This window comes from Pezoporus flaviventris, unplaced genomic scaffold (assembly GCF_033815535.1).
Source record: "Pezoporus flaviventris isolate CSIRO_AGI_PZ_B2104156 unplaced genomic scaffold, CSIRO_AGI_Pfla_v1 ptg000078l, whole genome shotgun sequence".
In the NCBI taxonomy this organism is placed as follows: Eukaryota; Metazoa; Chordata; class Aves; order Psittaciformes; family Psittacidae; genus Pezoporus; species Pezoporus flaviventris.
In genome coordinates, this window is record NW_026892626.1 from 579,544 (window position 1) to 604,628 (window position 25,085).

Sequence of the window (25,085 nt, forward strand, 5' to 3'; positions counted from 1 at the left end):
AATATTTATTAAACATATCAGCTGTATCAAGCAGCCTGTTTCAATTAAGCAGTTTACATTGTGTTTCATTCTCAAATCCATTCAAATCAAATTCCTCTAGCTTTGGAAAACCAGAGAAGATTATGAGCAAGATTAACATGGGAGGAAGAGATCTCATATCCCACTTCTTCCTCTTCCCAAGGGAATGAAAACATTTTTTCCCAGCTTCCAGGGAACTCCTTAAAACAGCATTCTGGGAACTGGCTGTGGATTACACTTAGCACTGTCACATGCTAGGCAACCCGTATTAACAGGAACAAGGGCTGTAAACCCAAATATCTCACCTCCCCAGTAAGCATCATAAGCACTACCCTTCAGTCACACTGCTCTTACTCTGCTTTACTGAACACATATTTATGCATAAAAAAAATGAAAGATTTCCAAAAGCTGCCTATGAGAGAAATCAAATGAAACTATTCTGTATGATAATATTCAGACAGGGAGAGCCTATCCACATCACCTCCTTCAGTTCTATGAAGCCAGTCCCAGAAATATTTTTGAAACAAGAAGTGCAAAACAGATTCACATTAAGTGTGAATCTGCAAATGGTTTCACAAAGTAGTATGTTGGGAAATGAGATTTCAGTCTTAATTGCCCAGGATATCATCTAGCTTTGTTACACTTCAGAATGACAGAACAAGAGCATTTTTGTTCCTACAAGAGGAAAAGATCTCACAGGTTTACAGCCCAGACAAGAGGTTCTAGATTTGCTTCAACAAACTCAGTTCCTAAATCACATATATTGTAAAGTTTCTTACCTCACTGACACTTGGTGGCCATTTAAATCCAGCCACTGTTCCAGTCATCACTCTCTTCACTGTACTTGACTCTGGAATTGTGAGGTCCTGAGGAGACAGGAGGAGCAGAAAGAGCTTACAACCTGGCTCAGTGGCTGGCCACAGCAAGCTGATAATACGAGCACACAGTTTTGAAAAGCATTACAAATGACTTCCATGTCACATGACATTCCATGAAGTGTTCATAGTTAAACACACACTGTATTAGTAAACACAAGTGAGGTGAAGAAAACATGAACTGCCAACGAAGCAAATCAATCATAGTTATCACTTCTGGAGAATCCATTCTTCATATGTAAGAGGAATCATCGCAATTGTGTAATCATGCAACGAACAGAGAAACAAATGATCAGACTTGATCCAGCATTTTCCTCTGGTGGATGCAGACCTCTGCACAGAGGTCTAACTCTTCCAACTTTCCCATCTTAAAAACAAGTAGCCTACCTTTTAAGCCTGCGGCTGATGGTCACATCTGCTCAGGTTTGCACAATCCATGAGACAGAACTGACATGTGGATTGTCCCATTCCCTCAACACGCCCATGATTTGTAATGTCATGATAATTCTTTTTTTAAACTGTTGAACAGATTAAAATTTATCTTTCTTATTTTCCAAAGATATATAGGTTAAAATAAGTCTTCATGCTATAGCTCAGACATAAGCTATAGACATACAGGGTCTTATGTTATATGAAGAGAATGTAAAGGACTTCTGCACAGTATGTGTTAGCTTCCTGAAATGAGGGTTCAGAAATGGAATAATATTATCTCTCCTCCAAAATTACTTCCTGCAAATGCACAATGTACCTTAGTGTCTATGCAGAATCACAAGAGAAGAGCACTGTTTGCAAAAAAGGTAAGAGCAGGAGTGCTGGAGTCTTAACTACTAGGACTACCCTAGATTGATGCAACTGTTTCATCTGTTAGCAGAGAGAATTTACACATCAAGTCTCCAACCTTAAAGTGTCTAGAGAGAGCCTTGCACACTAAAATTCTCTCCTTAGAGATCATGCTGCTGTTTCAACTGGTAAAGCACGGATGAAACCTGCTTTGATACCTACAAAGTCATGTTTGTTCTCTGAAAACATGCATGTAAGCTTAAAAGCAAGAGTATTTGAATGACCACATACGCCTACAAAGCTTTTCTATCTAGAACACACCTCAGCAACAACTGGGTTCTTGAATTTTGTGCATTCTCATTGTTTGGAAAACCACAATTTGGACTGTGATGGTGCAAAACCCCGCAAATCCCAACACTGCAATAATGCAGGACAGTGCCATTAGTGTTTTCTACCCCAGAGCTAAGGATATGGGGAAATTACGAGAACCAGGCAAGACAACAATAGGATTCTAAAATTATTTCACAGGCTGCAAAATAGTATTACAGCAGTACTATTATATTTTCACAGCAGTTCCTTTTAATTGTCAGTACACTACTTTCCAGAAGCTACTTTCCTACATTAGCCTGCTTACTTTCATGATTTTGGGCTAGACATTTATCACATAGCTGGTCACCTCTTTGTGATATGCTGTTTAAAACCAGTCCCCTTCAATTTGCCAGTAAAATAATTTCTACTACCCCAACTCACTCAAAGCACTCTGATGCTCTGAGATAGCCAATACTGTAAAACCTAAGCATGCAATGTGTCAGCATGATCAGAATTCTCCCAGCGATTAGTTTTGATTAATTTTGGAATGAATCTAGCTCAAAGACACAAAAGCATATGGCAAGCAGCAAAAAAGGCCCTGTGGCCTTGTAATAGAAATATGTGAAGATACAACAGGCTCATAGCAAGACACTATGAAAGGTGAAAGTATGTTGCATGAGAAGTATTTTCCTGCATCAGTCAAGTCACAAGTTCTAAAATTATTAGTAAAAATTCAAAATACGCATCTGTTCCTCCCCTCCTCCAGCTCCTCCCCAAAAGGAGAAACTGATGGGCTTTGTTGTACAGCCTCATTTAACAGAAGATGGCTCTAAAAAAAATCTAGCATTTCCTTCACAGCTACTATCTGAGATTATCAGCTTCATTTTACTACATTAAGAAAGAGTCTGCTGTTCAACCAGTGGATGCAAATCCATTCATCATTTTGGAGATCAAAGACTACCGTCTTGACTTGCAACCAGAAGTACACTGAAAGTAAAGATTGTGAAGCATGGCATAACATGATCCCTTTGGAGCACAGGTGAGCAAGCAGACTGCCGTACGGTTTATCAGCTGAGGTCTTCCAATGGTCTTCTGGTGCAGTCTCAAGACAGAGCATGCACATTGCAATGCTCCACTGAAGAAACAATTATCCATTTGGAAAAGGAAGATCTGGACCACAACAGTGAGTTCCACAATAAATAAAGAGGCCGAAACTCTAGATGAGGGTAGACAAAGTAATGGTGGCTATTGCTGCTACCACAACATCCAGAAATAACAGGGAACTAATGGGCATAAAATGCTCCAAGTTCGGATCTTTGTGATGTGGATGGAAATACATCCTACAGCATAGAAGCTGGAATGAAAGCAACTAATTCTTCTGGTGGATTCCCCAGGCTACAAGAGTTTCTTCTTTAAGCCCTACCTAGCACTTAAGAACACAGCACCCCCTCTAAGTACTGAGGGCGAAGTGGTAAGACTACTAATCATTTAACCATACCAAGTAGTTGAGATGGGAGAAGTCTGGAATCATATGAAGACCCATGTCTTCACTAAACCTTCCAACACAAACTGAACTTGAGGGATGGGCAAGACGAAAGGTGGAGTCTCAGGATACAGCTCTCAAAGCTCTCTCAAGGTGTGAAAAGAGCCACTCAAAATAACTAACTGGTGAAAATTACAGGAAGAAGCAACAACATGCTTGCTAAAGGTATCAGGGGGCCAAATGGTCTAGAAGTAGTAACACAGTACAGCTTAAAAAACTTGAGACTGAACTGACTCTTCCTGCTAGCCTGTTAATCAAGGTGCCAGTCAACCCTTGAGTCCATCTGTAAAGTCCACAGGGCACTGGTGGACATGCATAACACAAACCTTCTCATCCTTGGGTGGACGCCCCCGCTTTCGGGGGCTCTGATCCTGGGCTCTTTTCAAAGGTGATTTTGATCCTCTCTCTGATGAGACAGAAGAGACCCTCTTTTTTCCTTCCCCTGTGCCCTTCTTCAACTTCCCTTCAGGGAAACTGGCTTTGCGTTTCTCTTCACCAGCAGACTGCTTGCCTCTTTCTTCACTGGAATTATGCCGATTCTTTTCTTCATTGGAGTTATGGGAAGATGCCTGAGAGATTACAGAACATGATAAGAAAGATTACAGAAGATGGTAAGAAAAGAAAAGAATAGCTGGAATGATTTGCATGCAAAACCAAGGATGTGAAAGACCCTGTGCTGATTACTAACAAGCAAAACAACAGCATAGTAACTTATTTAAAACTAGATATTTGTCAGCCCTTTGAAGTTGGTGAATGAAGTTCCTGATTAGATCTCCTGCAAAAACACATCAGTTTAAGTAAGGAGTAACAGAACAGGCCACTTGAAGACTTGCTGGTATCATGTGCAGATAGATGCACTTCCAGTATACAGAAGACAAGATTAGCAGATACCAACTTCTAGCCCAAGACCTAAGACTAATTTATTAAATCATCATAAGCAGATGTATTAGCCTCTTCAGTTTCTCCATCAGTTTAACACCACCTTTTTCCCATCAAACAAGACTAAACATGGAAGAAAAGAGGATACAAGAAAAAAAAACTTCAAAAAGAACCCCAAAGGTGTGAAAATGAACCCACCCTCACCTTGCCAGATGTGACAAACTCCTTTCACACAGAAATGGACCTGATCATTATGCATGCCAGACTTGGTGTTTTTTTTTTTTTCACAGAGTGAAAAAGAAACCACTCACCTGGTCCCTGCCTTTGGTTTTTCTAAGAAACTCCTCTACAGCATCCACAGCTTGCTGGAAGCGCTTACCCTTGTTAATCTTTATCATTTCCTCTTTGTGAGGGTGATAAGGCTTTAGCTGCTCCACTTTGATCCAAGCACTAGAAACAAGAAAATAGGTTAGTTATATTCTCCAAACAGGAACTTTTTCAACCATCCCACTTCCGAAACCGCAGAGATACACCTTTTTTCTCCAGAGCTACTGATGATAGCAGCCCAAATTCACTTGCTTTCTACAGCCTGAAAGGCTGTGATTTCTGCATTCACCAAGAACTTTCTTCTGGCACTTCATTTCTCTCTCAAGTTTTATATCCTCTTATGCTAGCAGTGCTCCACTCTAAGCGCTATTCATATATGCAGTCAGCAAGACAGCTTTTGGATGTGATCACAGGTATTTGTTTAGAATAGAGGCAGCCTAGTGACTGCTCTTGTATCACTAGGGGAAATACCCATAATCAAGGTAGTCAATAATATGAAACTGCTCAAGAGGTTGTTGAAAGCAGGGGTCACAAAACAATTCTGAGCCATCCACCCCTGTTCAAACATACTTTGCACACATGAGAAAAAAAAAAAGCAAAATTACATATCTCAATAGACCAAATCACAAGTAAAATGAGCACAAACACTATAGGTTATTGCTGAAGAAATTTCTGATGTACCTTGATATTCCTCACAAAACCACAAAAATGTCATTTTTTGAGGGAAAAGAATCACTCTTCACTACTGATATTTTAAGATGAACTGGTACAGTAGCACAGCATTAACCTGGCTGCAGTCCTATGAGGAAACTCAAGTAACTTCCCACTGCTGCTAAATAGGACTTCTTGATATTTACCAAATGTTTAAGTGGTCAAGTATAGGGTGACTAACTCTGCCTTCCTTGAGGTTGACAAGTTCTTCTATCACTCCTTCACTGTGGCTTAGGGGAATGCCTTTGCTCTCAAAATTCTTTACAGCTCTCAGAGAACAGATTACCTTCCTCTCTCCCCAGATTCAAGCCCAGGCTTATCAGCTACACTGTTACAAAGCTACTTCCATCCAACTGAAAACAACCTGCGTAAGTTTTAGAAAAGCTTTTCCTGACCTTACGATGGCTAACAGCGCTTCTGAGCACACAGTAAAACCCAATCAAACTGATTTTCTCTGGTCCCAAAACATCTCTGTTACAAACATCAACTAGCCATGGTTATAGGTTTTAAGTATCTTCCAGTGCAGTTTAGCTCTTGCAAGCAGTTGAAATGGTTTAATAGCTGCCTTTTCAGACACAGTAAGCATTATGTCACACAGCTAAGCTGAACATAAAGATGAAAATAATAGCAATTATTATTACTGTTGTTATGCCTTTCTGGATCTTGCTTGTCCTCTCTTCATGAATATAACTCAGTAAACTCTTTAAAACTATGGAAATCCTCTTTGCTGGCATTAGCCACTGTAGTAAGCAATCCATCTGCTTGAAGCAGACTGCAGCTTTTTGGGAACTGACTGCAAAACACACTGGCATCATTCCCACAACACCACTGCAGACTACACCAGGATGCCCATAGTCTTGAAGCAGACCCCAGTACTGTTTTGCATGCAAAGCTCAATCTTTGCTTAGTTTACATCTTCTTCATAATACTGACTTAATATAAATTAAAAAGTCAAATTATTACTTTCAGATTAAAGTCTGCCATCTGGCAACTGTTCAAAGAATCCCATCTAGCTGCCCAGACATTAGTGAACTGTATCTTTAAATTCTCTTCTACTGTAAAGCTCCTCTGAGTGGTAGTCAGCGATACTAGACAACATCAGCTCACAAAACCCTTCCGTTATGTATATGAAGGTGCCAAAATTTTGGAGTACATTATAATAAGGTGTGATAAACCTTGTTGCCAAATTTGAATTTCTAAATAAAAATTACTTTTTTCTATCACGGCATTCTCTTAGGTTTCTGCACATCCTATCCCTCCTCACCACACATATCCATTAGCTTCCTTTCTCATTTCTTTTCCTTTGCTATGGAGAACATCTAAATCACAAAGCTTTCTGGATCATAGCTTCAAAGATGCATCCTGGCACTTACGATCCTCTAGGACAAAGACCTAGTGATCTCAGAAGCAAACTAATCAGTGAAAGTCTTAAATGCTGTCTCAATGTTAAAAATAAAATTAAAAAAAAACAAACAGTAATATAAGTCTTTTCCTTTCCACTTTGTTTTTTTTTGTGTGTCACTTAGGTGGACAACCTTCTATAAGGTACAAATATATCTCTGCTCAGAACACTTGAAAACAAAAGAACTTTCCACCAAAACAATCATTCATGTTCAGACACAAGATATCTCTCTGTTAAGCAACAACCTCAATGCCAACAAAGTCAAATATTAGGTAAGAGGCCTCTAGCACACAACATATAAAAGGAACTACTATTTGGATCACTGCACTCAAAAGAGTTGCAGTCAACAGCTCCATGTCCAAGTAGAGATCAGTGATGAGTGGTGCTCCTCACAGGTCAATACTGGGACCAATGCTGTTAACATCTTTGTCAGCAACATGGACACTGGGCTCGAGCACCCTCAGCAAGTCTGCTGATGACATGGAGCTGTGTGGTGCGGTCGACGTGCTGGACAGAAGGGATGCCATCCGGAGGGACCTGGACAAGCTGGAGAGGTGGGCCAATGCCTGCCGCATGAAGTTCAACAAGGCCAAGTGCAAGGTGCTGCACCTGGGTCAGGGCAATCCCAAGTACAGGCTGGGCAGAGACTGGATGGAGCAGCCCTGAGGAGTAGGACTTGGGGGTGTTGGTGACGGGAAGCTCCCCTTGACCTGCTGCTGACGCTCTGGGGATGCAGCCCAGCACACATGAGGGTTCTGGGCTCATCTACCCCACTGCTGCACTCTGGGGAGACCCCACTGCAGTCCTGTGTCCAGCTCTGGGGCAACAACACAGGAGGGATGTGGAGCTGTTGGAGAGAGTCCAGAGGAAGACACGAAGATGATGCGAGGGCGGAAGCAGCTCTGCTCTGGAGAGAGGCTGAGAGAGCTGGACTTGTTCAGCCTGGAGAAGAGGAGGCTCCAGGGAGATCTTAGAGCAGCTCCAACGCCTAAAGGGGCTGACAAGAAACCTGGAGAAGGGCTTTGGATAAGGGCCTGTAGGGACAGGACAAGGGGGAATGGCTTTCACCTGACAGAGGGGAGACTGAGATGAGCTCTTAGGCAGAAGTTCTTCCCTGTGAGAGTGATGAGGCACTGGCACAGGTTGCCTAGGGAAGCTGTGGCTGCCCCATCCCTGGCAGCGTTCAAGGCCAGGTTGGACGGGGCTTGGAGCAATCTGGTTTAGTGGAAGGTGTCCCTGCCTGTGGCAGGGGCTTGGAACTCGATGAGCTTTAAGGTCCCTTCCAACACAAACCTGTATGATAACTCAGCAATGAATTAATGCCTAGAAAAGCATCAATGACATTACTGAAGATGTCATATTTAAGATGAAGTTGTATTCATACTGCTACAGAGAGTCATCCGACATCTGTTAAAAAATGGGCTAAACAAAAAGTGAAAAGATGTAAAAAAGGTACATGTTAGGATTGGGTTTCTCTGTTAGTTTCTCCATACCCTTCCTCACCCTCTCCAAAATATCATTCTTATAAAACCACTACTCATGTCAAATCTATGTTATATTTATGAACAATACTCAAAAATTCCAATGCTTTTAAAGAAAAGTTCCTAACACATACTATGAATGTGTCCTGGAGCTGCATGGAAAACAGTGGCAGTGGAAAGATGCAACCAGAGCTGCCAGACTCAAATCTATGATACAAGCTTAGCACAGACAAGTAGACCTTAACCACTCAGCATTCGAGCCACTCTGTTCCAATATTACTTCTTCATGATAAATTATAGAAATGGAAGTCGAGAACTGTACACAAACATAAAATTTTTGCAAGCTGTATGTTTAGGGATGGAAAACAGTGGCACGGTATCTTGAAACGTCTGGTACTTACTACAGTCTAGGAAAAAACTCATCATGTTCTACACTGCACCAGTATAGATATCCACCTTAAATGCTAACACAACCAACTTCAAAAGTCAAGGGAAATCTCCTTGGTTGTTTACAAACAAAACAGAGAAATCAGAATGGGTTTCCTGCTGTTAAAAGGGAATGCCTCAATTTCCATCAGTAAAACAACTCAAATGGCTCAAGTACAGGATTTGATATGTAAACATCTTCATGGAAAAAAAAAACAAAAAAAATGACCACACTAAATTAGAATGACTGCCCATGCAGCTAAAGGGAGGGCATACTGAGCAAAAGAAAACAAAGCAGCAGGGCAATACTGAAAGAAATTCTAAGTACTAGGTTTTTCAAATTTGTGCAATAAAAAACTGATGCAGAGTACTTACACAGCCCAAGATACCAGGAAGAGGTGGAAAAGTTTTTACTGTAGTCATTTTCAGGTACGGCACTCTGCCTGCAGAGATGCCTAACAACATGCCAGCTGGCTGTGCTATACAGTAGTATGGCTATATAGAGCTCTGCATAGAATAATTTGCCTAGCTGAGAAAAAACAGTGCTATAAGCTAACTCCCGCTTGGCAGCTTGGCCTGTACCCTCAGATTGCCAAGAAGTACCACATCTAATACCTGGCAAATTTTGTTTTCTGATGTCAGGACCTGAACGAACATTTCAGAAAGACTATATCTAGAAATCTCTCATGCTGATATGACATCTTCAGTAATGTAATGTCACTAATGCTTTTCTAGGGCATTAATTCACGGCTGAGTTATCACAGAATCTCAGACTGTTTTGTGTTGGAAGGGACCTTAAAGCTCATCGAGTTCCAAGCCCCTGCCACAGGCAGGGACACCTTCCACTAGACCAGGCTGCTCCAAGCCCCATCCAACCTGGCCTTGAATGCTGCCAGGGATGGGGCAGCCACAGCTTCCCTAGGCAACCTGTGCCAGTGCCTCATCACCCTCACAGGGAAGAACTTCTGCCTAAGAGCTCATCTCAGTCTCCCCTCTGTCAGGTGAAAGCCATTCCCCCTTGTCCTGTCCCTACAGGCCCTTGTCTAAAGCCCTTCTCCAGGTTTCTTGTCAGCCCCTTAGGCATTGGAGCTGCTCTAAGATCTCCCTGGAGCCTCCTCTCCTCCAGGCTGAACAAGCCCAGCTCTCTCAGCCTCTCTCCAGAGCAGAGCTGCTTCCGCCCTCGCGGCATCTCCGTGTCCTCCTCTGGACAGCTCCACATCCCTCTTGCGTTGTTGCCCCAGAGCTGGAAGAAGAGGGGTAGAATCCCCTTCCTCGACCTGCTGCTCACGCTCTGGGGATGCAGCCCAGCACGAGGGGTTTCAGGGCTCAGGCACACATGGTCAGGTCATGCGGAGCTTTTCATCAACCAAAACCCCCAGGTCCTTCTCAGGGCTGCAACAGACTGCAGATTATTATACTTATCTTGGATTGCAAGCTTTCAACTTTTAAGTTAACACATCAAATCAGGAAGAGCCCCTTGACTCAGCTACATTTATTAAGACTAGTTTTGTTCTGATGCTTCATAAAAGTGCTATGAGTAAGAACAGACTACTCAAGCTTCCTATTAAGACTGATATATATGACTTGCAAGACCTATTAAAAGGTTATTGCAAGGCTATTACAGACTATCTAAAGGGGGAAGAGGGAGAGACACAAGCTAAATGTTTGTGCACACATCTCTGATAACTATAGGACTCTTGCTACTATTTCTACAAAAAACAGTAGAATGATACCTTCAAAATATTTTTTTTTCCGATTTTTAACAGTGTGATATAATGAATTCCCAAGCAGGCTATGAAATGTAAGAATATTTTGAACTGGATGAAGCACACTAAGACAGGCTTGCAAGCTGTGGGCCTGCCAGTCTATTAGTACTAACTACTAAAAGCAAAAAGGCACATATATAAGAAAGTGTAAGTTCTTATACTGCCATACTTGACTACCAGAATGACCTACAAAGACTTTCTAGGACAAGACTGTAGCTTGGGAAATGAAAGGGGACTTAAAAAACTATCTTAAAAGCACAGTTAGAAACACAGGTAAGAGTTCAAAGTTCACTTCTATTTAGAAAGACTAAATTAAAATTGTTTTGTTTATACTCCCATGTTTTGATGTTATTACATCCTTGCCAGGTCTATGGGCAGTAAACATCAGGTCTTCTCAGTTTTAGATGAAGAACCCTTTTACTGTGACTTGCTCTGAGAAGAGGCAGTCAGAAAAATAACTCCTAGGCAAACTAGAAAAATATCCTTATCAATGTGGAGAACAAGTAAATAAGAGGCACTACATGAATATGTGCATCACATCAGAAGCAACTGACTCCACCTGTACAATTAACATAAGGAACACAGAGCTCAGTAGAAGCTTTATCAAAAAGCCAGGTCTTAGGTCACAGTCTGAATGTACTCATGCTCCCAATTTATTGTCTTTAGCCAAAACTACTCACAGCCTCCCAGTTAATGTATTTCCTTAGTCGCTGCAGCATTGCACTGGGAAAACCACATTTTCTTAAATTATAAATAATCAAAACCTATCTATACACTACACCAAAGCCACTTTCAAACTCATCACTATGTTTATGTTTACCCCTCCATTCCACTCAGATGCATGCACACCAATTCTCACTTCTAAAAAGCTTTTTCCTTAATCTTTGGTATGGCAAACTGAAGCCACCTAAGTCAGGAGGAAACAGCTTTTACTTAGCCTGAAACTGTGGCATTACTGACCACCTCAGTCACCTGGGAAACCTCATAAGAAAATAAGACTATCAAGTGATAGAGAGATTGCCTACCCATCAACAAACTGGCTAGCAACCAGCCTCAGAAGTTTGTGAGAGGAATTCTACTCAGCAGCTAGCATCACCTTCATCCTATACACACTGGACAACAGGCAAATATCTTATACCTGTATCCTTACCTGTTGAACCTTGACAAATAAAGCAAGAATAGAAGTATAAAAATGGATCAGTGATAAAGGAACATCACCTTACAAACCTGAAAGTGTCAGAAAGAGTGAAGTGCTAGAAAACAGAAGCAATATACACTAGAATATCAGTACGAGTAAGTGCACTCATCACAACATGGACTACAGTCAATGATGGAACTTCGCATAATCCTGTTTGTCACACTCTTCAGTATGTTGAGTAGTGACATTTCATCAGTTATGTCTTTCCACTTATTGTTTACATGCACTTAGAAAAAAGTATTTGCAGAACACATTAGTTTACTCCACAAAATAGTTAAAGGGATTTTTCTCCTGAAGCTCACATTTCAAGTAAAATAATTTACATTTTTCCTGATTTGGTTGATAACGCTCAAAGATCAGGATTTTCTCAAGCAGCATCCTGGTTAAACTGTGCTGTCCTAACTGTGTTCTAGCCAGCACACCCTTTTAAACTTCCAAGTCAGGACAGAACAGGCACACAAGCTTCTCTCTTAAAATTAATTTGAAAGCAGAACAAAGGGGACAGCATTAATTTCTATTTAATTTTCCAGCAGGGTATGCCAGCCAAAGTGAGCAAATTTCTAAATCATTATTATTAACAGGAAATGATTAAATTTCCCAAGCTGGAGATGGGAGGGGGAGACATGACAACCACCACACTACCTTACTGTGAAAGACAACTGGATTTTCCCTTGCCAGAGCTCTAGAATCGTGCAATAAATCCCGATTATTTTGAAGCTCTGAATTCTTTATTTGCATTCCTGTTACTAATCTCAGCTACAGTACCACACATGACCACTTTTTTCCAAATTTGTCTTATAGAATAGTTAGGGTTGGAAAGGACATTAAGATTATCTAGTTCCAACTCCCCTGCCATGGGCAAGGACACCTCACACTAAACCATCTCACCCCAGGCTTGATCCAGCCTGGCCTTGAACACTGCCAGGGATGGAGCATTCACAACCTCCCTGGGCAACCCATTCCAGTGCCTCACTACCCTTACAGTAAAGAACTTCCTCCTTATATCCAATCTAAACTTTCCCTGTTTAACTCATTACCCCTTATCCTATCACTATAGTCCCTAATGAATAGTCCATCCCCAGCATCCCTATAGCCCCCCTTCAGGTACTGGAAGGCTGCTATGAGGTCTCCATGCAGCCTTCTCTTCTCCAGGCTTGAGCAGCCCCAACTTTCTCAGCCTATCTTCATACGGGAGGAGCTCCAGTCCCCTGATCATCCTCGTGGCCCTCTTCTGGACTTGTTCCAACAGTTCCATGTCCTTTTTATGCTGAGGACACCAGAACTGTACACAATACTCCAAGTGAGGTCTCACGAGAGCAGAATAGAGGGGCAGGATCACCTCCTTTGACCTGCTGGTCACGCTCCTTTTGATGTGGCCCAGGATACAGTTGGCTTTCTGAGCTGCAAGCGCACACTGCCGGCTCATGTTCATTTTCTCATCAACCAACACCCCCAAGTCCTTCTCCCCAGGGCTGCTCTGAATCTCTTCTCTGCCCAACCTGTAGCTGTACCTGGGATTGCTCCGATTCAGGTGTAGGACCTTGCACTTGGCACAGTTAAACTTCATAAGGTTGGCATCTGCCCACCTCACAAGCACATCAAAGTCTCTCTGGGATGTCTTTAACACAGAACATCTCTGTAATTGATTCAATAATGTGAAAAGAATCAAGAACAATCAGGATAAAAAGAGTCAATCTCCTCAACTTTAGAACTTGATTTGCTCAAATAACCATGTCCAACAACTTCACCACCAAAAACCACTCTCTCCCTTCATATCAACTGCACATGCCCTAGACTACTAGAGATCCAACTAAAGTTCATACTATTATGCAGCATTCACTCTACTCCATCAAATTTAGACCTCAGTTCTTAGTGGAAATTTATTTTTAAATATTGAGCAAAAAGAATTTATTATTTTCAATCATTTCCTTAACAAACATCCATTAAATGGTTTCAGTTACCTTTTTGAAAAAAGTTAAGGGTTTTCTAGTCTTCCACAGGTAATTGCAATTTTCTCCCTTACTGCATAACTCAATACAAAATAACAGAAAATAAAGGGGGGGGGGGGGAATAATAATTTTCAGTTTGTTGAAATCCTGAAGTTCTTGGTGGGGTTGGGCAGTTTTGAAGGGTTTTTTTTTTGTTTGTTTTCCAGTTTGTAACTATCTAAGTGTAGACAACTACAATTTTGTAGATGTGCTTCAAATCAATAAATTCTGCCTTGAAAAAGATAGCCTACAATAGTTTTTGCTTCCCTGTACTGTAAAGTCTTCTCAAAGCACAGCAAGAATCTTTTCAGTTACCAGGTATGACAGTATATTCTTTTACAAACATCAAATATAGTGCTGGTTTATTCCTCTAGCAGAAAAACAAATGCACTCATTAGCTGTACCTTTCTCATACACACAGGCTAAAATCTAACCCTGTCATGTCACACCTACTGCCCTAAAAATGGCAAGTTATCAAGAGCTTTTCTTCACAGCAGCAACTGAAATCATAACATGATTTAGTTATGAGATGTCTTTCCAGTCTTCATACCCCCACATGAGCAGCTATAGCATGCAATGATAGTTTATTTTTAAGTGCAAATAAAAGACAATCCTTTGCAAAGTTCCACTGTACTGTGTTAGTAAACATTTCTTCTGTGAAAGATCCTTATTATATAGCACAGTATTTTGCCCAGATGAAAACAAGCAGGTACATACTGATCTTCTGTTCCAAAAAACTTCACAAAGAAGCACTTTTTCCCACGAGGTTTCTTCAGATCTTTAGGTGGATTAACAATCTGAAGGTGATGAGAAGTGAAAGTTAAAAAGCACGTTTGAAATGAAAATTTACGATTTTACGTCATGTGTTACAGCTACTGTAGGTTTGTTTGCTTTTTCTACCTGATTAGGAAGAGAATCCTGAATCTGTACAAGTCTTTCAAGTAAATATGTAAGCCATGTGTTTCCTTAGACATGGGTAGGGTGCAGCAAAATGAAAAAGTACCCAAATTCCATGGATGCATCACTACACTATTAGTGAGGTTTTCTTCTCCTTATCTCCAATAGATAAGTTATCAATCTTTTTAAAATTGGCATTAATAATATTTCCATCTAAACCTCTGTCTTCACACCCACAACAGATTGCTAATAAAGTTTAAAATATTAGAAAAAAGCTGTCATTCAGTTACACAGCTGACACCAGAAAAGCTCTAGAGGAGCATGGAGTCCACTTGATCCAATAACCAAACGTCACAACCACAAACCACATCAACAACACTTTACCCTACCACATGCTGTTCTCTCAGCATGCTTAATCCTCATACATACACCAAAAATAAATACAAAGTTCTTACAGAGAAGAAGAAATAATAAAAATGGCATATACAATTTTTTAAATCTTTTTGGCCTTTCATCAGGAAAAAAAATCCAAACCGACCAACCAAACCAGAAGAGAAAGTTAAACTACTTCCTACCCCAGGATTACTCAAAAAACGTGGCTCTAAAAAATATCTTGAGAAGACAGACTATTTCTATTACTTAACACAGTGCATTTAACCAACCAACTTACTATGGGAGGAAAGAAACTTACCTTGCAGAAACCAATAGGAATTAAATAAGTAAATCTGGGAAACACAATCAGTTTCAGAGATGGAAGAACTGCTGTTACTTTTGATTCCATCTGAACTAACAGCTGTCAGTGACAGGCTGAACTATATCAAATAAAGCCCTAAACTGGTTCACAGTTTAATTTGTATTAAAAACAAACAAACAAACAAACAAAACCAAACCCAACCAAAACAAAAACCAAAATAAAATAAAATAAAACAAAACAAACAAACAAGATCCAGTATTAATCTTCAACTGAAATGCTTTCAGGCAAAACTCTCTCAGTGTAGAAGGAAAAAGCATAACCAACCAACAAAAAAAACACCACAAAAACCTAAGAAAGTAATACAATAATAATGGGGAAAACAAACAACAAAAAAACAACTACAAACAAAAAAACCCAAAACCTTACACACACACACAAAAAAAAAATACTATAAAAACCAAACAGCCGCCAAATCTCACCTTTCCTGGCCATGGAGGATACCGGCCCAGCTTCCCCCTAGAGAAAAAAGAAAGTATTAGGCACTAGAACCAGAGGAAAAGAAAAACCAACCAACCAACAAACAAACAAACCAGCTATCCCATGTTTACCTTTTTGGATTATGCTACATTTTTTGTATTTTGTATTACTTACGTTCTAAATCTATCGTGACAGACAGAACACCCAGCTGACATACTAGCATTACACTGTTAGATACCTGCACCTAAACTAAGCCTCTCACCACGATCTCACTAGTCTTATCAGAATTTACATTAACAGATCAGCAGCAGCACCGCTACTGCTGGAAAACACAGTGTTACAATGCTTATTACTCCCATAATACTGGATATTCCCTCACAAGGAACTGAAAAACATATTGATGCAAGCAATCAAACCAAAGTTCAGGTTGGTAACTTATAGTCATCAGACATAACAGTCCAGTGAGCAGAGCAGCCACTGATTTCCAGCTCAGAGAACTGAGATACTTAAAAGCTCTCACAGGAAAGAATTACTGGCAGGATTCCCTGAACAGTTCCATACCACTTTCTTCAGGTGCTCACCACCATAGTAAGACATGCTAAAGATATAATAGAGCCATTTAAAAAGGCAGAAAAGTTATTTCCTACACTTGCAAATGAATCTATTATGAAAACTACACAAAAGTACTTAAGTCACAGAGGAGACATTAGTCTTAGCCCTCAGCATGGTGGCAATGCTTTCACAAAACCTTATCAGTCATTGTCTTGCAAGAGACTGGTAAAGAACCTGTGGAGACCACCACTCCCAAACCAGTAACTCTCAGCAAGCTGCTGCGAGATGGCAATGCTGCACAGACTATTCCACAGCCATGTTCAGGCAGGAAGGCTGTCAAGAGCTGGAACAGTGACCGTGTCTCATATTTGGTATCTCCATTCTTGTACTGAACACGACATTCATCAAAGCCTTTCCTATGCTACTGTCTTTGTACAGAGCTCTTCTGTGACGGCTCTAGGGATAGCACCTGTCTAGGTTGTCATGTACAAAACTAAAGTAGGATAATCTGCATTCCAATACTGTGAGCAGCGTACTCCCCAAATCTGCCTTCAAAAAAAAAAAAAAATTATTTGCTAAAAGGAACCAATCTGTACTTACTTTGCTATATAAATTAGACAACTTCACAGCATTGTCAGTTTTTCGGATGAGAAACTGCAGTTGGCACAGCATGGCGCACGCGCTTCTTTTTATCTGGGATATAAATATAAATGCATGCACTTGCGTGTTGAGAATTAGCTATTTCTTGCAAACCCTAGCAGGACACCGTGGCCTATGAAGTACAGTAGAGCCTATGCTCTTAAAGAATGAGTGCTTGCAGGGCTTGATGCATTTGCCTTCTGATCAGGAAATACAGGTAAAAAAAATCACAGGTCTCCAACAATTAGAGGGCAGAACTGGAGTGACAAAGTGGCTTCTGTGAACTACAAAAGGGACATCCTAACGTGAAAAAAAAAAACCACTGTTTTCCCGATTTGCCGTGTTGGTTCCTTAAAGCACTGCCAAGAAATTGTATCGCTACTCTCCCTAAACACCTACTAACTTTATGTCCCTTCTCACCTCCTTTGGGAGAACACCGTATTTCCAACCGAGCCCCGCAACGATCGGCCCCCGACGCGACTCCCCTCACTCCCTCCACCTTACACAGGTTTTATGCGCCGCCTCCCGTTAGACTCCAATGCGGGCCCGGCCAAGAACCGAGGCTTCCTGCTCCCGGCCCGCTTCAGCACACTGCCGCGGATCGCCGCCCCCCCCCCGCCCCACCTCACACAGCCCCTGAGGGACAGCAGTAGCATTACCAGCCGCCCGGGCGGCAACCCTCCCCACCCGCTGCGCTGCCGAACCCCTCCCTACCCGCAGCCAGGAGTCGGGAATCCCCCCCCAGCTGCGGGGTGACAGCGCTCGTCATGGCATTCAGGCTCCCGCCGCGCTCCCCCGGGCAGGGCACAGCCCCGGCCCGGCCCCCCCCCCCCCCCGCCCGCGCATCGTCTGCCACAGGTAGCACCTCAGCCTCATTCACAGGAAGTGTCTGCCCGCCATCCTCCGCCACCCGCCGCGCCACTCACCACACTAAGTCTCCGAGCCTCAGGCTCACGGCCGCCATCTTACCGACAGAGCCCCAGCCGCGCCGCGCGAAGCCTGCCGGGACAACACGACACCGCCGCAGGGAGCGGAGGGGAACAGCGGCAGCGCAGATTGGGCAGCCCCCGTCATGTGGGAGGGAGGGCTGTCACTGACCTCTCCCCCGACACGTGACAGTGGCTGCGACGCCGATTGGACGGGCAGTATTGTAATGGCGTCAGGCTGCCGCTGGAGCTGGATGTGACACAGGCGTGTGTGTCCAACTTTGGCCCCAGGCTGTCCCGCTGCCGCCAGCGTCTCAGGAGGAGCCGTCAGGCAGCAGGATTTTGTGCTGAACACGTCGGAGCAAGCGGTTACGATACTGCGGTGGCGGTGCCGGTTCTCCCGCTGTGGCACAGGGCGCTGCTCCCAGAGTGTCTGCAGCAGCCCGCAGTGAAGGGGTGTACTTTAATACGGGATTTTGCCATGAGGAAAAGTAGACCGAGGACTCTGCTACTATCCAGGGGACTTCGCTGTCCAGGTGCAGCCTCTGCGGGCTGGCTGGGCACGAAGGAGCGTTTGTGACCTGCACGTGTATCTCCCACGGACCCCCGTTAGGCCAGACGAGGAAGTGGTCAGGTTTAGAATGTAGTATGCACCTGCTCGCCTGCCGTAGCAGCCGGGAGATGCTGTCTCTCGCTGGCTGTTGTAGGGTTACACCAGCTTTTCCTGGTGAATCTGTGTCAGGCGTTACCTTTCTGCACATTTGACTCAACCAGTTTCACAACTCCTCAAGCATTCTTGTGTCCTCTCTGCTCTGGGCCCCCACAGAAACCTTAAGTGCCTTAAAGGGTATGAGCTTAACAGGTGTGCTGGATACAACATGCTCACTCTGTACTAACTGTACCCTGTAATAAGTGGCTTAATTGCTCTGCCTTTTCTCACAGATTTGAGTGGACTGAGGTCAGGTATCTTGTTACTCTAAATCAGTGTTTATCAGTTTATTCAGGTATGTCCTCCTTGTTACAACAGGCCTGTCCTTTTTCAAGAGATGTACCATATTAAGAGAAAATGTCCTATTTTAAGAGCATTAACAGCCTTTAAAAAAAAAGCATTTTTTTATGTTGTGTAGCCTGGACCCCCTTCTCTCCACTTCTTCACACATCCATCTTGGAAGCTGACAAAAAAGTCTCTGTTGATTCGGAGAAAACTCCAGGAACAAACTCGCCAACAGTTTCAAGTTGACAAGCAGGTATTCTTCATTGCGGCGCCGGGAGACACGGGGGTAGCTCCTCCTAACGTGTGTCCCCAAATTGCTATACAGGTCATCCTTATATGGTCACTGAGCATATTACATCATTTTCCAAAAAGTTTCCGGCATGCATACAAAAATGTGATGGTCTTTAAGGGTCGTTTACTTTTCCCAACAAGCTTAATTAACATTACAGACGTAGCAATCATCCTGGCCTTCTACTTATCAGTTAGCTTAACTGCTCTCATCCTGGACATCTGCTAGTCCCCATCCCAGGTCCTGTCCTTCTGTTCTTCTTTTCTCACACCTTTTGTACTGAGGGCCTGAAACTATGTCAACTACTTCCAAGCACCGCAGTTATTTTCCATTACAAAGCCATCAAACTTAACATTACTGAGAACTGTTTACATTTTGTACTTTTGTGCCTCCTTGTCTCACTATAGTGCCTTCAGTAAAGGGCTCTGTAGCAGTACTGGAATGGATGCATTCACTTCAGTACAAGGTATTGGTTTAAAAAAGAAAACCAAAACCCACTTTTCTCCCGAGAGGTTAAATTTACCAGCTGTCGTGGTTGAAACACAGGTGGTAGCTCAGCACCAGCAGCTGCTTCCTCACCCCCGAGAGGAGAATCAGAAGAATGTAAAACCTGCGGGTGGAGATAAGAACAGCCCAATTACTAAAGTACAGTGTAATACTACTGTTACTACTAATAATAAGGGAAAGATCAAGAGGAGAGAATATAAAGCTAAAAGGTGAAGGAAAAAGACCATCAAACTATTAACCAGTAGTGATGCACAATACAGTTGCTCAGCACCTGGTGACCAATACCCAGCCTGACCTCAGCAGCAACTCCAGGTGAGCCCACCCCCTCAGTTTATATACTGGGCGTGACGTCCTGCGGTATGGCATACCCCTTTGGCTAGTTTGGGTCGGGTGTTCTTGTCTCTGCTTCCTCCCGGCTTCCTGTGCCCCTCCTCACTGGCAGAGCATGAAACTGAAAAGTCATTGACCAGGGTAAATGCTACTGAGCAACAACTAAACCATTGGTGTGTTATCAGCATTGTTCTCAGCTAAAGTCAAAACACAGCACTGCACCAGCTACTAAGAAGAGAATTAACTCTATCCTAGGCGAACCCAGGACGCCAGCCTGTAGCCAAAATCCAGGGGCTAATACAACCAGACCTACAGTTTTCTATTCCTTAAATCTGTGCTGCACGGCTGTGTTGTGTCTGCAGAACCGACGCCGAGAGCTCCGGAGGTAGGACGCGGGGGCGCTACTGCCCCCCGCCGCTATTTTGAGAGCAGCCGACACACTTCCGCGAGCGGCGGAACGCGGTGAGGAGATAGTGTCCCTCCGGCCGCTTGCGCCACTGCACAAGTGTTCCGCTGTACAAGGACTCCGGGCGGCTTCCGGGCTCGGCGGGAAGTGGAGGGTCGCGGCGGTCTGTGGCGGAGAGCACGGTGCTGCAGGACGGCGCCATGGCCCGCAAGAAGCTGCACCGGCCCATCGCCGCCATGGCCAAGAAGATCCGCGAGTACCGCGCGCTGAAGAACCGGCCTCGGGACTCGGAGCGCTTCGCCCTGGACTACGAGACCATGCGGCGGCCCCTTACGCAGAAGCGGCTGCCGGTGCTGGCCTGGGAGGACGTGCGATACGAGAACCGGCTGCTGGCCCTGCTCTGCCGCCTGCCGCGCCTCGGCGTGGGCCGCACCGTCACCCGCAAGTCCTGGCTGTGGGCGCACGACGAACCCTGCTACTGGGTCATCACCAAGGTGAAGGCGGACTACATGGCCGAGGTAATACCACCCCGCCGGCGCCTCACAGCCCACTGCTTCACAGAATCCCGGACTGGTTTGGGTTGGAAGGGACCTTAAAGCTCATCCAGTTCCAAACCCCTGCCATGGGTAGGGACACCTTCCACCAGACCAGGTTGCTCCAAGCCCCGTCCAGCCTGGCCTTGAACATTGCCAGGGATGGGGCAGCCACAGCTTCTCTGGGCACCCTGTGCCAGTGCCTCAGCACCCTCACAGGGAAGAACTTCTGCCTAAGAGCTCATCTCAGTCCCCCCTCTGTCAGGTTAAAGCCATTCCCCGTTCAACAGGTTCTTGTTTTCTTTGCAGAATATGGATCATGGAAGAGCTTGGGGTTACCTGACCTTCAGAGGTAAAACCAACTTATTTTCCTACATGTGAGGTTTGGAGAGAGCATCTGTAAGTGGGACCAGAGAATAACAAGTGGAGGCATATGGGAGGGTGAGAGAGCTGCAGGAAAACCACAGCCTTCCTACTTGGGAAATAAGTTTTTCTCAGATCTGTCAATGACAAAATTTTGCATGTTTTGGTTTCCAGTGCTGGGATCTGGCCCCCACAGGATGTCTTTCTAAGGAATGTTGTGAGATAGCCAGTGTAGGCTGACTATGGAGAAGGACAGCATGCCATTCAGGGAGTTAAGTGAGGTGACAGGTTAGTTTGAGTCTTCAAAAGCAAAACATAAAATGAATGCATGAAGGTATTCCAGGTAAAATTGTCAGTAAAATAGGAGTGATGTCAAGTAAACTTATGTTAGTGGGATTTTAAATTAACACTTGGAGTTGAGGGATTCAGTTAGCATTTCTAAAGCTGCTTTATATTAGGCACATGAGTGTCATTTACTAGAGTTTTTGAAACATTTCTCATTCAGAGTTTTTAAAGGTGTTGGGTATTTTTAATATTTCCCAGGGAACTGTAATCAGTGAAAAGAACTCTTGTCCCTTAGCCATGGAAACTGAACTGGACAGATAAAGTGACATTTTAACTTAAAGAGGGAGTCAACCACAGAATTGGAACAACTTCCCTGTATTCCTTTCAGCCTGTTTCTCTTTCGATTTCCAAGGACAGAAGTGGGATCCTAGAGTATAGCAGGGAAGATACTGTCGGATCATTTGAGAAACTTCCTTTACTAGTTATTGCCAGTTGTAGGATTTTTGGTATCCTAGAGCTGAAACTTGTTGCATTTCCTGGAGGGAGTTTGTTGTGGATAGTGTTGTTCACTGTGTTCATTATCTTTTCTCAGGCAAAACTGAAGAAGAAGTGAGAGAGATTGACAAAGTCATGTACCATGACTGGCGTATGGTGCCCAAACACGAGGAGGAGGCCTTCAAGAAATTCACCCCGGTGCAGGAGAAGATCATTCGGTTCCTGCCATACCCACCTTTGCTCCGAGCCATGATCCTGGCGCAGTGGCAGAAAGAGGGAAAGCAAATCACAGAGGAGCCGATGATTGACCTGGAGAAGGTCATGGCCTCTCCCTGTCAATGTGCAAAGAAAAAAACTACAGGGACACCAGTATAAAGACTTGTCCAATGTCTTGAGCTTCCCATGTGTTCTCAGTGTGTTAGAAGTACAGCATCTTGCAGAAGACTCCCTTGTCCACTGCGATAAGGTGTGTCCAGGTTTCCTGACTTTCTCCCCAGCCCTGTACAGTCACCTCGTCTGGAAGGAAAGATGCAGATACATTCAGCTTTGTTTTTACCATAGCTTTGGACTCAGCAGAGGAACCTTCTTGGTTCCCTGCATAGTTTCTGAACGCATAGCTCCTGTCATCTAGCTGCAATTCTTTGGAGCACAATTTCCTTTTCAGCCTGAAAATTATTTTTTTAAGAGCATTGGGGGTTTTTAATAATTTGGGTCCTACATAAATCAGACAAAAATGATTGAGAATATTGCATTATTTCACAGAACTGTGTATGAATGTATCTACTAATGAAAATAAATATTTGAAGAAAACCTGGTATTTTTTTTCAGTGCGTGGAGGTCATGAGCTGGTCCTTTGATGAGGAGCAAAGGCTGGTAAGAGGTAATCTCTCATTGCTCTGTAGGGCTGCTGCTTCACTGACTTCAGAAGCAATGGGAGAAGCCAGAGGAGGGAAAATCCAGAGTGTTGCCAGAAGCACAAACACTGGGGCTGTGAGACTTCCCACTGCAGCTGCTCTGGATGGAAGACAGTGTCTCTGACTTCCATAGCCTCTGCCGACAGGTGCTGGGCTGATGCCTTGCTGTCTTTACCATGGTCAATGTGCTACTGAACCAGCACATTTCTGAGGACAAGCAAGATGGGAGAGGAGGGGTAGATGTGACTTAGGTGGGATGAGCAGAACAACCTAGTCCTCTGTCCTGCATTGCCAGGAATTCAATGCAGTTCAGTTCTGGCTATGCAAGAATTATCTGACCACAAAGGGCAGAGCCAAGTACTGTTAACAGGGTCCACCAACAGCCCTAGACAAATCAAGAAATGACCCATGACCACCATCTATCCAGGGAGCCTGGCCAGGAGCAAAGGCAAATGGAGATAATATACCATAAGGCACAGAATCATAAAATGACTAGGGAGGGAAGGGACCATTGCAGATCATCTAATGCAAACCTCCAAGTCCAAGGGGTCCATCTAGGAGCAGCTGGAGACAAGCACAGCTCAGGCACAGACTAAAGGCCCCAGCTAGTGCTTAAATGAGGCTCCTGGACCATGAGTGAAAAGGGCCAATGCATGGATGGGATTGTTCTGATCAGGACAATCATGGCCTGCTGGTGACCTCAGGGCCTTACACTTGGCAGAGGGCAGTGGTGCCTTCACACAGAGCCCTGGGCAACCTGAGAGCCTTGTCTCATCATGAAGGTCCCCTTCTGGAAAGCTGCACAGTCCTGTTCTACTGTGTGCTGGATTCATTGCCTAGAACACACCAGGAGCTATGCTAGCACTCTCAAAACCTGTGCACAGATGACTGCACCCACCTGGGTGGGTGTGAGACACACACTTCATCCAGTGCCTTGCTCCAACTGCAGACCCAGGAGTGCAGGATAGGCCCTAGGGCCTATTTCCAAACGTCATTGTAATGGTGCTTCCACTACCTCAGGAGCAGTGCCTATGGTACTTTACCTGGCCTGGAACCATGGAGGTGGCTCACTTCAGGTACCCTGGTGGGGTATAAGGAGGTGGCTCCCTTGTTGCTATGTACAGCCACTGAATTAATAGCTGTACATATTGAATTAATGCAGTTCTACAAAATAAATATGAATGTGTCTAAGTGCTGCTGGGACTAAAAGGAGCTCACTTCCTGCATGCTGAACATCAGCCATTCCTGTGTCAGTACCACCTGGTACTGACAGAAGACATTGGCAAACTGAGTGTTGAAAGCTGAGCCTGATGTGTTAACCCTTGCAGCTCACCTGAAGGGGACACCCCAGGACAGCAGAATCGTTGTCTTTTTTTCCTTTTGCTTCTGACACTGGAAGCTACAGGCTGCACCTGTGGCTTGCAGGACCTTCTGCTCCGACAGGTGAAGGGTGAACAATCCACACCTCGTTCCTTGACACTAAAATGCTTAATGGTGAATATCTGAGCTGCCATTCCCACCCTTTTAAGTGCCCTCAAGCTATTAAACACTGAGCAGAACTCCCAGTGCCTCTGCAGGAAGATGTCCCACACTTGCTGATGTTAACACATTTATTACATACAGAACAGATATGGATTATAGTTTCATAGCGTAGGGGATAAAGCATGGGAACATACTGACACAGCAGTCTCTTTACAGAATGCCATCTTCAGACCAAAGAGCGGAGTTTACAGGCCTTAAGACACTTTTTAAAATCCTTCCATAACATACAAGATACTTTACATACATCACAGTGGAGATATGACAGGGAAGTGTGTTGAAGCCAGTCAGTTATTACTTTGCTGCCCAGCAGCCACCAAATGCCTCCAGAAGCTGACAGCAGAGGCTGGTTCTACTCAGCTGTAGCTGCCCCTCTTGGGCACGCGCTTCTGCACTGAGCTGGAAAGGAACCTGTTGACAGAGGCCTGAGATGGGTTTCCTTTATGTTGGCAGGGTGCAAGGCCTGACAGGAAACCAAGTACTGTCACTTCAACTGCTAAAACCAGATAGAGAACAAAAAGTAAGAGGTAAGAACACTGCAA

The 25,085-nt window shown here is 43.8% G+C and overlaps 3 protein-coding genes across 14 annotated transcripts in view; 1 reads left to right on the forward strand and 2 right to left on the reverse strand.

The window, feature by feature from the left end:
* GLYR1 (glyoxylate reductase 1 homolog) overlaps nucleotides 1-18,033 on the reverse strand; it is a 63,871-nt gene extending 45,838 nt beyond the window's left edge. For 2 of the 12 annotated variants that reach the window (XR_009746973.1, XM_061473862.1), the window contains exons 1-6: nucleotides 17,889-18,019; nucleotides 15,774-15,810; nucleotides 14,421-14,500; nucleotides 4,716-4,854; nucleotides 3,852-4,094; nucleotides 798-884 (exon numbers count right to left, since the gene is read on the reverse strand). Coding sequence is in view for 11 of the 12 variants with exons in the window: in XM_061473862.1 (XP_061329846.1) it covers nucleotides 798-884; nucleotides 3,852-4,094; nucleotides 4,716-4,854; nucleotides 14,421-14,500; nucleotides 15,774-15,810; nucleotides 17,889-17,926 (624 nt within the window). In the remaining variant the exon portion in view is untranslated. Of the gene's footprint in view, nucleotides 1-797; nucleotides 885-3,851; nucleotides 4,095-4,715; nucleotides 4,855-14,420; nucleotides 14,501-15,773; nucleotides 15,811-16,923; nucleotides 17,017-17,888 lie in introns of all 12 variants that reach the window. The other 10 variants (XM_061473871.1, XM_061473867.1, XM_061473863.1 and 7 more) reach the window with 8 other exon arrangements.
* A 2,440-nt stretch (nucleotides 18,034-20,473) lies between these two features.
* MRPS34 (mitochondrial ribosomal protein S34) lies at nucleotides 20,474-22,900 on the forward strand. The gene is made up of 3 exons (XM_061473893.1): nucleotides 20,474-20,932; nucleotides 21,257-21,299; nucleotides 22,188-22,900. The coding sequence occupies exons 1-3, from the start codon at nucleotides 20,615-20,617 to the stop codon at nucleotides 22,463-22,465; spliced, it is 639 nt and encodes a 212-aa protein (XP_061329877.1). The 5' UTR covers nucleotides 20,474-20,614; the 3' UTR covers nucleotides 22,466-22,900.
* A 1,700-nt stretch (nucleotides 22,901-24,600) lies between these two features.
* Nucleotides 24,601-25,085, reverse strand: part of MAPK8IP3 (mitogen-activated protein kinase 8 interacting protein 3) — a 79,785-nt gene continuing 79,300 nt past the window's right edge. The window contains exon 34 of the transcript XR_009746967.1: nucleotides 24,601-25,039. The gene's annotated coding sequence lies outside the window, so the exon portion shown is untranslated. The remainder of the gene's footprint in view (nucleotides 25,040-25,085) is intronic.